The sequence below is a fragment of the Dama dama genome, chromosome X, assembly GCF_033118175.1.
Source record: "Dama dama isolate Ldn47 chromosome X, ASM3311817v1, whole genome shotgun sequence".
Classification (NCBI taxonomy): Eukaryota; Metazoa; Chordata; class Mammalia; order Artiodactyla; family Cervidae; genus Dama; species Dama dama.
Window position 1 is genome coordinate 35,830,132 of NC_083714.1, and position 12,557 is coordinate 35,842,688.

Consider the following 12,557-nt stretch of genomic DNA (forward strand, 5'->3'; position numbering starts at 1 on the left):
CATAGCGGGCTTGTGTCAGCCTGGTCCTTCTTCACAGGAATAAACTCAAAGAGAAGGGGGAGGTTAATGTAAAGAAACCACTTTAAAACACTTGCAAAGGGTTTTCTAGTCCTTGCTTTTCTCTCTGGCACGCACATGCACATGCACACAGACATTCAAAATCACACAGCAGTGCCTTACTGGCTACTCAGCTTAGGATAAATGCAAGGAATTGCTGAAAGAGGGCAGATGTGTGAGGGGAACTATGATGTCAATAACTTTGATCTGGATTCACTATGCATTGTTTAGGGGCTCTGACATGAGCATCTCCAAAATTAATAATGGGTGCTGGGGTGGGCAGAATTTCAGGAACCAGGCTATTCCTTTAATTATAACCATCATCTCCCTACTTGCTCCCACCCAACTCTCCTATGCCCCAACATTTCTTTTCTTTTTTTTTTTTTTTGCAATTTATGATGAAAGTATCAGGAGGGAAAGGAGTGAACAACGTGCTATAAAGAATTGTTTCCTGTCATTTTATGGCTGGGAAAGTGAACACACACAACTGTAAAAATGAATGCAACCAATCAATTAATACACCATACAACGCTAAAACAAAACATCTGATAAGCACCTAATTTTCACAATACATAATTCTTTATCTTCACTCTATTAAATTAAGTTTCCTCTATAATCAGGGGGGCCATGAATCCTGGTCTGCCCATGTTGTCTGGATATGACCCTTTGAGGGTCTAATGGTAATAGCACTAAGATCAGTCCTACAACAGATAACTTTGCTCTGGAATAGTCTGTCTTCACTGGCACTGAGTCACAGAAAGGTAGAGGCAGAAAGGCCTTCAAAACGTTTTCAAATTTCACCGTGGGGAGGGGGTGGGTGAAGGAGGCATAGAATTTTTCCCTCCTTGAAATCTTGCTCAAAATCCTAACTACAGGGATTTTCCTGGTGGTCCAGTGGTTAAGCCTCCATGCTTCCAATTGCAGGGGTCATGGATTTGATCCCCGGTTGGGGAATGAAGACTCCACTTGGTGCAGCCAAAAAAAAAAAAATACAAAAACAAAACCCAACCAACCAAAAAACCCTACTACATAAAACTGAGAGCAAAGGTTTCCTAGGGCAGCCAGGAGGTAAAGGCACAGATGCAGAATCTTGTCCACTAAGTCTGCATCTCCCTTGTCTCCTGTCAAGGAGGCCCCTGAGGTACCCCCTTAGCTGGCTCTAAAGAACAGTGTGAAAAATACTGGTCTCATCTGATTCTTGTAATTTACAAACGAGGAAAACATGGTTCATTGCATCTGTTCTTTCCTGCATACTACAATTTCATTCTCTTTCCTGATAATTCTGCAAAGCCATTAAGTCAAGAGCATGTAGTGCACATTTCTAAGAATGGCTACCAAGGAAACCATTAAAAGAATGATGACAATATATGAAGATGTTCATCACTGTATTGTTTATAGCGATACAATGCTCATGTATCAGGACAAAGGGTAGGTGAGAAGAGGGGAGAGAAAGAAAAGATGACTGTTTTTTAACATGAAACAAAACAATAACATAGAATGTAAACAGTACTTACCACTGAGACTTTGCTCACTACATCTCTTGCAACTGCTAAGCCCTGAGCAAAAGTGCGGGCTGCCACAAATGCACGAGTGACCTGGAGCTTCAGTTTCCGAGGGACATCTCCAAAGGGCTTCAGCTGCTCTGTGTACTTGCTCACGCACTCCAGATATTCGTCTGTGAAGTGGTACTGGGAGTTCACCAGGCGAAACATGCGCTCCAGGAGGCGGGCCCAGAAGTCATTCAGCATTTCTTCCAGGTTCACGTTCCCTGCCACATAGTAGCGCTTCAATTCTTCGAAGAGATCTTTAAATAGCTCAGAATTCTGCATGTACAAGTGGCCGTATGTCTTCACAAACATGTCATTCAGGGACTTTTCCGCATTTTCAAGTAGTTCTTTGAAGAATTCTAGACACAAAACCAAAACGGAAAGGGTTCTCAATAATTAAATAATGGGAGTGCTTTTCAGATAAATCTGAAAACTGAAAAAAAAAAGTCTTGATATTAAATTGGAAAACATGCTTGTATATAGGGTGGATTTCTTTGGGGGGAATTTGGCATCTCTGATAGGAAACTATGTCACAAAGACACTTATATAAAAAAAGAAACTTTAAACCAATAATTTCTCAGGACTCAATATAAAACTGTCTCCCTCCCTCCCTCCTTTTTTCAGTCAGTCACAAGGTAAGTAAAGAACTGGACAAAAATGAACACGTAAAGTTTCCCTGAACTTTTTACTGTAAGAATCTAAACCGAAGTGAATAAGGCCTCCTCACTGTAACCTGACACCAGGACAGGTGTTTTCAAGATGTGCTGTTTACTTAGACATGATTTTAACCGCCTTTCTCCTTCTTACATCTACATGACATATAAGAAAACTGCCTGGGAAATGCTTGAGGCCAAGAAACATAATGAAACACCCCACATAAGCAAGAAAAGAAGTTCTCAGGTATTCCCTGTGACATCAGTATAAACTGGGGTAACCAAGGTGGCCTTGGGTTCCTAAAGGATTCATACAGTAACACCAGGAGATACTTTCCAGTCCAGAAAGACAGAAACGAAATGCATAACAGATTCAACCACAGATCTGGTATATTTATAAGGTAACACAGGAAAATAAATAGGGAAAAAAGAATACCCCTTCCCAGATTTACTTTTTGGCCATCACACACTCCCACAGCCTAAATGTTAAAGACTTAATCTCTTAAATACAAATAGTAAATTAGTTTCTCCTGAATCTTTTCTCAGGAAGTTCACTGAAAAGAGGAGTTAACAGTCTTCTGCAACATTAATCATTCTGAAAGAATCTATGTCTGGTATAAAAATAAACACCTCATGGTATCACTTTTATAAGCAGGAAATGTAATAAATACCAAAGCAAAATATAAGGACTGCATCAAAAAAGAAGCTGCCTCCAAGTGAACGCGGAGCAGAAAGAAAAAATAAGACAACTCCTTCAAAGCCAGAAGAACATTAGTAAGCTTATCAAAATGCAATAGCACTACAAAACCCTTCTCTACTGTTTGCCTTTTATTTCCTGGGTTTTCTTCAGTGAGGGAAAGGGCGATCCCCATTATACTGTACAGCCTGGCATTTTTACCAAAATTCTCTCCCTGAAAGGACATAAAGTACAGAAGGAGCTAGGGGAACCATATGAAAAGAGTTACAGCTATCAGGTACCTGGGAAGGACTCTCGTTCTCGGCAAGATCCCAAATGGTTCTCAACTGTGGTCCCATGGTCTAGACATGCATTGACATCACTGGGTCACAAGTTCCTGGATCCCACTTTAAACCTACTGGATCAGAAACCCCGGGGGGAGGGGGCAGCCATCTGGGACTCTGCTACAACCCTGCAGTTTGAGAATCAAGACTCTCAATGAGGGGTGGGATGGGGAGGGAGATGGGAGGGGGGTTCAAGAAGTGGGGGACATATGGCTGATTCATGTTGAGGTGTGACAGAGAACAACAAAATTCTGTAGAGCAATTATCCTTCAATTAAAAAATAAATCAATTAAAAAAAAAAGACTCTCAATGAAACTTGTCCCATTTTGCCTCTCACTAGCAGTCATCACCAGCTCAGGAACTGTGCTGAATGTGAAGCATTCAGGGTAAGGGTTAATGCTTTAATTAGAAGAAAATACATTTCCAATAAATTGGGTTTTCGCTTTTTTTATTGCATTCTTGGGGGTCATTTCTTGAAGGTGGTTGGGGGTGAATTTCCTTATGTGGAAGTATCCCGAAACTAAGAGTCAGGAGGGAGGTAGCATTTTTCTAAGACTTCAAAGTTGGGGAAAGTTGGGGTGAGAAAAGACATTAAACGTCAGCTGGTCCACTTGCCATACCGTCCTTGAGTAACTAGCATCCTTTGCCAAGTGGTGCTGGCTCTCACATACTGGAAAAATAAAGCCTGGTCACTGATATCAATATGGAAAACTTGTGTCAACCCAATGGTACTAATATTTCAACCATCCAAAAGAGTGGATGGCAAAGACAAGCATAGGTCCTTCCCTATACTGGATTTTTACTATATTGCTCATAAAATTGGCACACATCATTTACTGTAGAAATGGGAAGTTAAGAATGATTTGACTTGTGCTCTCATGACTCATTAAATAATGCTGAATACTCACATTTCTAATGAATACTCTTTTTAAACGTGGGGGCAGAATGGCATGGATAGCTTGGTTTTAACTGAATACTACTATGAAAGGCCAGAGTTTATTTTTTTAGGCTTAAAAGTGTTCAAGGCCAAAGAATCACTAAGACACTGAAAATTTTATGGTAAAAATAAAACATTCTCAAGACTTCCTCATTTGAGTCAAAAACCTGTGGGTCAGTGTAGATATTTTTATATAGCTACACTGAGGTACAAGATCAATGATCCAATGGAGAACGGATCTGATTTTACCACAGCATGTTCTCTACCTAATACCACAATGGACTTTATTTCCCAGGACTCAAATTCTGTCTAGGAAGGTTTTGTGTGTGTGTGTGTGCATGTGCATGTGTGTGTGATGTTAGCTTATATTTTTCAGAGTTTAGTTTGGTGCTACATACATATTAGGCTCTAATTAATTTAACCATTCAGAAAATTGATTTCCTTTTCTTCACATTTTAAAAAATTCTTTAGTGTGGCCATAACTTGCAAATATAAAGGCTGAATGGATTATATATAGAAACACTATAACACTGATATAAGGAGTTAGAAATCTGATAATTTGATCTCTCCAAACTATGCAATTTGACAAGTATGTACCAAGTGGTTGCTATGTGCTCAAAGCAAAGCACATGGTTTTGCCATGCATCTTAACATTCCTGCCCAAGCAGACTATAATGAAAATTTCTAGGAAGATGAATTTTCTCCATCCAATTCACCTTTACTATCCTGCTACTTTCTGCACATGGTTTTATGGAGGCATCAGAGATTTTTAAAACATCTATAAAATCCTTAATCTTTCATTTCATATAGCAAGTTTTTTTTTAATATTCATCTATTTCTCACCTATGAAGTCAACAGAACAAAAGTCAAGTGATCCAAGAGACTCAACCTCATTTCTCCTTAGATGTGTTCTTTTTTAAAAAAAATATTTAGTTTTTATCTGGCCGTGTTTGGTCTTAGTTGTGGTATGTCGGCTCTTTAGATGGAACATGTGGGATCGAGTTCCCTGACCAGGGATCAAATGCAGGATTGTTAGTGTGAAGTCTTAGCCACTGGACCACCAGGGGTCCTTCCTTAGACATGTTCTTGCTCAGTCGTTTTAGTCGTGCTTGACTCTTTGCGACCCCATGGAGGAGCCCCAGCAGGCTCCTCTGTCCAAGGGATTCTTTAGGCAAGAATATTGGAGTGGGTTGCGGTGTCCTTCAGGGAATCTTCCTGACCCAGGGATCGAATCTGCACCTCTTATGTCTCCTGCATTGGCAGAGGGGTTCTTTATCACTAACACCACCTGGGAAGCCCCAGACATGTTCTTATCAGCCTGGTAAATGGGACTATTCCACCTATGTTTTTTGTCTCAAAGAGATCTTTTAAGGATGGCAGATATAATTTAGATTCTAAAATCCATACCAATTAGGTACAATACCAATCAAAGCATAACAATTTGCTGAAAGGAAAAACACGGGGAGGAAAGCTTTTGCATCTGTTCCTCTTACCTAACGGGCAGCTCTCATATGTTCTTGTAGATTCCTTCACATCCCCATCCCCCTCTCTTCCTACATTTCCTTCTACAGTGGGGTACCAAACACAAACTAGACATTCAGGACATAGTCCCCAGCCATTAATAGCAACTTCATTCATTGTTGCAAAGCTCATCTCTACTTTCTACCCCATTATTCAAATCAGATCTTAACTCCCGAAGAAAAACCGTGAGGGCCTGAGATACCTAGCAATAATTCTTTCATAAACATTATGCCTAAAGCCAATTATATGACAGCTGGTGGCTAAAAGAGAACCAGTCAGGGGCAGTGTCAACCAGAGTTCCACCACAATCAGAAGCTGAATTAATTGGAAATCCAATCTCCCTTGTAGGAACTGCTTATGTTCATGAAAAATGCTGCTCAGGGAGTCAGTTTTAAGTGATGCTACTGGTGTCTGAAAGAAGAGTCAGAGAGGAGACAGTTTATAAGCATTTGAGAAATATGGCGTCTCTGATCAGGGTTTATTTCTCCTTCAATTTTCAGTTTGGGGGCTTAAGGGTTTATGTTCTAAGGATCAAACAGCTGCTACACCTAGGGCTCATGAATGACCACTTAACACAGGAATGGAAATAAACAGTGTAACGTGCCAGGATCTAAAGCAACATCACACAGCGGGAAAGGCATGAGACCTCTCATTTATGAGCTGTGTGACCTTGATGGGACAGAAGATCTAAACCTCAGCGAGCCTGTTGCTTCTTCCTCCATTAAATGGGACTATCACTGCTCCCCTCATTATGGATCATGCCTCGCACATAATAGCTGCTCAATAAATGGACACCATTCGTGATATATGAAATGATATTGTCACCTTTAGAGTTTCTTTATATCTACAATCATTTAAAAAAAAACTTTCAAGGCTGGTTTTTATCTTTCTTGGCAGAGTCAAATATTATCGATCTTGGGGGAACATAAATTAAGCCAAAGCTGCTGGAGAACAGTTAAGACCCAAAACCTTATAAAACTGGGAGCAATTTAGCCAAAGATAAAGATGCTTAATGGCTGTAGCTTCCAATGCTGTAAAATGTCCCAGACATCCACAAGAGTGGAGCAACTCCTGAGTGAAAAACACGGGATAGAGAAATCCAAGGAAGAGATTACACATGATATTACAACAGAATATCATATATAGCACACACATATATATATTGCGTTGGCCAAAAAGGTCATTCAGATTTTCCTGCAAGACAGTATGGAGAGACCTGAATAAATTTTTTGGTTAACCCAATACAAAAAGATCAAGGCAAAGAGTTAGGGAAAGGAAAATTAGGAATTCAGAAACAGTAGGTCAATGCCCCACCCCCATGTAGTTCACCTATGTTCTTTGCCAGAAGCAGCTCAGTGCAAGGGTTGAGCTAAGAGACTGGGAGACTGGGACTATTTTCCACCTTTAACATGTGATTATTCCTTTTTTTAAACGTGATTATTCTTCTTGTCAGTAGTACCCATTCAAGATGGGAAAAACTACCAGAGTGAAAAGGCAAAACTTTTCCATATAAAAGTTTTCTATGTAAATATCCTGTCTTTTACAAAAAGAACATCGTGGGCTTTTGGAACTTCTATCCACTGCCACTTGTCTTGCATCAAATAAACATTCAAAATTCTTGAAATGGGTCAAAAGGCCTTCAGTTCTGCTATTAAATGCCATTAGTTACTACTTTATAAACAATCGACCGGCTATTGATTAATGAGTTAGAATGCATTCTAGAATTAACCCGTGACCTGAAGAGACTGGGAGCCCTTTCTATTCAATCCATTTGCTTGGTGCTATAAATTACCCCCTTGTATTTATGTTATTAGGAAGCTGCCTTTTACATATAAGGATTAATTTCCTTTTTACTGTAAAGGCCTTATTTCACAGCCCTGGTGTGGTGTGCAAACAGTAAGTTACCACATCCACAAAATTCCTGAGAAAGAAACCTTCTGGTAAATGCTACAAATCATACTTCTCACAGTTAAGAAAACTCAGAGAATTATAGCTATCCATGCTTTCACCCAAGATCTTAAGTATTTGATGAAGAACAGCTAACACAGGCATCTACAAATGGAGGTGGGAGGGGGCAGATTAAACAAGCATTTTACTGACCAAACCAAACTGAAACTGTGGCTTCTGACTATCTCCTCTGTCTTGCTTTTCTGGCCAAATCCATGTTAAGTTTTTAACAGGCACTGTCCTCCAGCTTGGCATAATCTCCCTCCTCAGGAGTGCCTGCTAGTGAGGGCATGGTGCACTAAAAGGACTTGTACTTGACTAATGTTCATCAGCTATCGCCCAACAATGGACCTCTCCTAGGATGACAAGGCCATTGCCAGCTGCGGCCCTTATTAGGGGCTGTTAACATATGAAAGGGGCTGGGGGATCCAGCCACAGTAGGAGCAGCCGTTTCTTCCCAAGGTTGCTTTCAGTAGTTAATGCATGTTGAATGCTAAAGCTCCTTTCCTTTCTCTCTCCCCGGGGTAACTTGGCCCAGGACACAAGGCTCAGAGCTGTAAGCCCTTCCCCTGGACCTTGTTCCATTTCTAGTAATGATCCTCCCAGCACCAGCTAGCCAAGTCACCTTAGCACAGCTGTATCCCTTCTTGCTGAGAAGGGCCCATGGGGGCAGGTTTAAGAAACCTCCAACCAAAAAAAAAAAAAAAAAAAAGAAAAGAAAGAGGCTGGAGTAGTGTTTCAAGTACTCCATATACTAACCTCCATGTCCATCTATTATATGATATGACCTTATACACAAGCCTCATATATGGTCTATCTGTTCATGATCTAATATGAAATGAAAAATGAGGATGCACAGTAGCATAATCAGTTATGATTCTGATTTCTATGTACATATATACATTATCTACCTGACCAAAAAAAGATGAGGTATACAATGGTGATAGTGGGATATTGGGGAATCAGCATGATGCTTTTCAATGATTCTCAATTTTGTTCATTCCAACTTTTCAGTGACATAATCAGAAAAGTAATCCACCTCATGCTTTCAAAAATGACTTTTTTCTCTTATCATATTCATCCAACTTAAATGCTTCAACGCATTTTTTTCTACTTTTTCCTAATTGTCTACAGTGAGTATCATGATGCTGAAAATAACCCAAAAGTGGCAAAACACCAAAGCAGTTCTTACATTTTTTGTTAAAAAATACTGTTTTTTCCTACAAACTATTCCTTTGAAGTTGTAGCAATGTGGAAAATATGGCAAGGTATGAAGAAAATAAAAATTACCCATAATCCCACCATTGAGAGAACAATGGTTTATTGAATTTCTTTCCTGTCTTTTCTATGAAGGAATGTGTTGTCACACGGTTGAAGTCATACTGTATTTATACCCTGTTCTCACGTAACACTGTATGGTTAGCACTTCCGATGTGATTAAAAAGCTTCCAGAAATATCATTTTTAGCAACTGCATACTATGACACTATATGGGCAAATCATAATGTAATCACTATGGGACATTTAGACTGATTTCCTATTTTTCATTAATTACTGTATGTACAGGAATTAATGTATGTACAACATTCCTGTACATAAAGCTGTATGCAGATTTTTCTTTCCTTGTGATCAATACCTAGAAGCAGAATTATTGAATCAAAGGGTATGAATGAACCTATGTGACATGCCTGACACACTGCCAAAGTGACCTACAGAAAAGGTGTGCCCATGTAGCACTCCCTGCTTGAGTCCCCTTTATTATGAGAGAGAGAGAGAGAGAGAGAGAGGTGGAGATGGGCCAGGACAATGAACAAGAAAGGCCTGAATGGCTTGGGAATTCTCAGTCAATCAGAATAACTGCTAGATCAAATAAGCCCTTTTCTTTGCCAGGACAGACAGACGCATGGAAGAAAAGGGCGAGCAGGGATGATCAACAAGGTTCTCAACTCCCAGGCTCAAAGCACAATGAACCAACAAAAACAGATAAAAGCAGTTTGGCTCAAGCACTTGCCTCCAAACAGATCAGCTGCTTCTTGCTGAAGCCACAGCTAATAGCAGAGGTCCAAAGAGAGAGTGCTCGGGGGCTCTCGGAAAGCTGCACAGGCATTTTCAATGAGAGAGCCAACACCACAGTCACAATTGGTCACACCTGAGATAACAGCTCAAAAGGCAGAAAACCTTTGTCAATACGGAAACGTGTGTGTTTTGTCTGAGCTCTTGATTTGATTACAGTAAACTGGTAGTGGCTCGTTCTAGTCACGTTTCACAGAGAGATTATCAAAGCATTAGGAAAAATACCCAGCGTTTTAGTCTCTTTTGCATGGAGGGAAAAAACCAAAGAAAGAAAAACAGAATTGGAAAACAGAGAGTAGCAGTGCTTTCCAAGCACACTACGATCTGAAAGGAACACTGCATTTGCAGGAAGGCCAGAGGCCTCATGTCTTTTTCTGTACTTTTTGTGGCTACTCATCTTGCCTGCTGGACTTTCATATAAGTTTTAAGAAGCAACAAATTTAAAAAAGACATCTTGATGAATGAAACCCGAGGTAAGGCTTAAAAACAACACTATGGTTTGGGTATGTTACACATTTCTATGACACATCTATCTTAAGGATGTCTAAGACTTAAACTAAAGACCCAGGAAGTCTTTAGTAAGTTGGTATGGCCTTACAAAGGAGAGTAAGAGAACTATGCAGTTGAAAAATAATTATGGGCAGGGGTCAGGAAAATTTCAGCTTAGCTAATGGCCATGAAGTTTACTTGGCTATATATTTGTTTTACGTAGGCACGTGAATTCGAATGCCTTCAACTCGCTGAATCTCCACACTGCTTTGCCTATTGGCCTAATGAAGTAATGGCCAGGATGAACCATGGAAAATTTTTAGTCAGTGATTAAAACACAAATTTGGCTCAATCTGAAGAGTGGCCACCCTTCACTTAAGCTCTCCAGTCCTCTTGTTTTCTATCATTTCACAAAAGCAGGACATGAAGCACTCTTCAGATAGATGGGACAGACAATTATTTCTTTTATGTGCGTTTTAAGCTAATTCAGAACATTTCTACTATTATTCGAGTTAACAAGCTTCAGGCCCATGAGAGGGTTTTCAAAGACCTGGTGAAAGTAGCGGAGGGTTAAGAAATGATAGGAGGAAAATAGAGGGGACCATGCAGACGCCTAATTAACATCTTGTAAGACCTTTCACTGAAGCAGCTGGTCTGGTCACATGTTTAGAAGATTCACAGAATTTGTAGAATTGAAAGGGTCTTTACAGAGCATCCAACTCAACCCCTTCATTTTATGGATGGGAAAACTGAGACCAGTTAATTGCCCCAGGTCACAGTGGGTTCACAGCAGAACCAGGCTGATAACTCGGTAGGCTCCGCCTCCTGCCCAAAGTTGCTACATTTGGTCCCACAATGGCAAATGAAAGCAGTTTCCCCAAGGGATTACCATCAGACAACATCGCAATTTTCTTAAAAAGTCTTTTTGAACCTGCAAAACAACGTGCAAATAACTTGATTTGTGGAGTCTGTAAGCAAGAATCTATCTTTGTGGTTGTTACCATCATTTTTACTATGTCATTTGAAAATACATTTAACATGGCAGCTCTAATCTTCTTAATCTATTTGGGTTGTTTGATTTAGCTCTGATTCTTTTAAAAACAACTAGCCTCACAAAATGTGACATTTGGGGGCGGGTCTTTATGTTGTGGTCCCCAAACACGGATTATGCCCCACTTCTATTATTTCTATTCCTTTTGCCAAGCAATTCTTTCAAAGCCCCCTGAACGAAGTATCTGATTAGCATATTTATGAGACAACTGATTCAGCTATGTTAATTAGCAGTTCTATACTTCAAAAAAAAGAAAAAGAAAAATTCCCAGAACTGACCAAGAGGGGGAGCAGCTAACTCTGTCTGGCTCCATGTCTCTAGCCCAGGATAGTAGATTTCTGGTATTGAACATTCCAAGTCAAAGAGTAGATTAAAGTATAGGAGAATACAAAGATGAGTCCTAAACTCAGAGGTATTGGTTTAATATATGGGATATCTGAGAAAGGGGGTGTGGGTGGGGGAACTGATGCCTAAGGAAGTTCTGTACTTCAGTCAGGTCTCAAAACACACATGGGTAGAGTTTACAACTTAAAAACTGGTTTATGCATTGTACAGGTGCAAAGAATAGAAAATTAAAGGTGTAGAACAATGGGCCTTAGAGATAAGGGGACTAACTGATTCCAAAACGCCAGAGCTCAGACTGCCCAGAGCTCATTGAGGCAGTATGATAATGGGATGCTTTCTGGTTAAAAAGGGTGAATTCCTGAAAAGCCTCAAAAAACCTTGTTTTTATTTGAAATTTTAGAAAAAATACTTGTTCCTGCTTTAGAAAAACATGGTATCTCATAAACATGACTGAGGTTTTGATGATACAGGAAGTTGCCTGAGCTCAGGATAGCCACTTTGAATTTAAACTGTAAGCTTGGAGATGGCCAAAGATGCTTCTTTGAAGTAGTCTGACCTCCCCTGTTCCCATGTGTCCTTCACTATTTTCTCAGTACTTATCACTAGCCTTCTTTGTGCCACCTTGCTGCCCCATTTTGTCTTTCCAGTCGCCATCTTGTTACTCTGCTCAACTTCCTGCATTCCATTCACATCAATAACCCTTGGTTTGGCTTTTACAAAGGTGGTGACCAAATCACCCCACCTTTGAATTTCTGAGAGTCACAACAGCCCCTGTACAACTTCACTCAACATCATTTTAGGCCTTGTGGAGTACCGGCAGGTCATAATTGCCAACCTTAAAAATCAATCAATAAATGCAGCACCCACCAGAAGATTATGGTTTCTTGGCTAACAATCAACTTTTACCATATAGAAGCA

General features: G+C 40.0%; 1 protein-coding gene across 1 annotated transcript in view; it reads right to left on the reverse strand.

Moving 5' to 3' along the window:
- GPC4 (glypican 4) overlaps positions 1-12,557 on the reverse strand; it is a 107,491-nt gene that overhangs the window by 19,646 nt on the left and 75,288 nt on the right. The window contains exon 3 of the mRNA XM_061136041.1: positions 1,572-1,963. Coding sequence (XP_060992024.1) covers positions 1,572-1,963 — 392 coding nt within the window. The remainder of the gene's footprint in view (positions 1-1,571; positions 1,964-12,557) is intronic.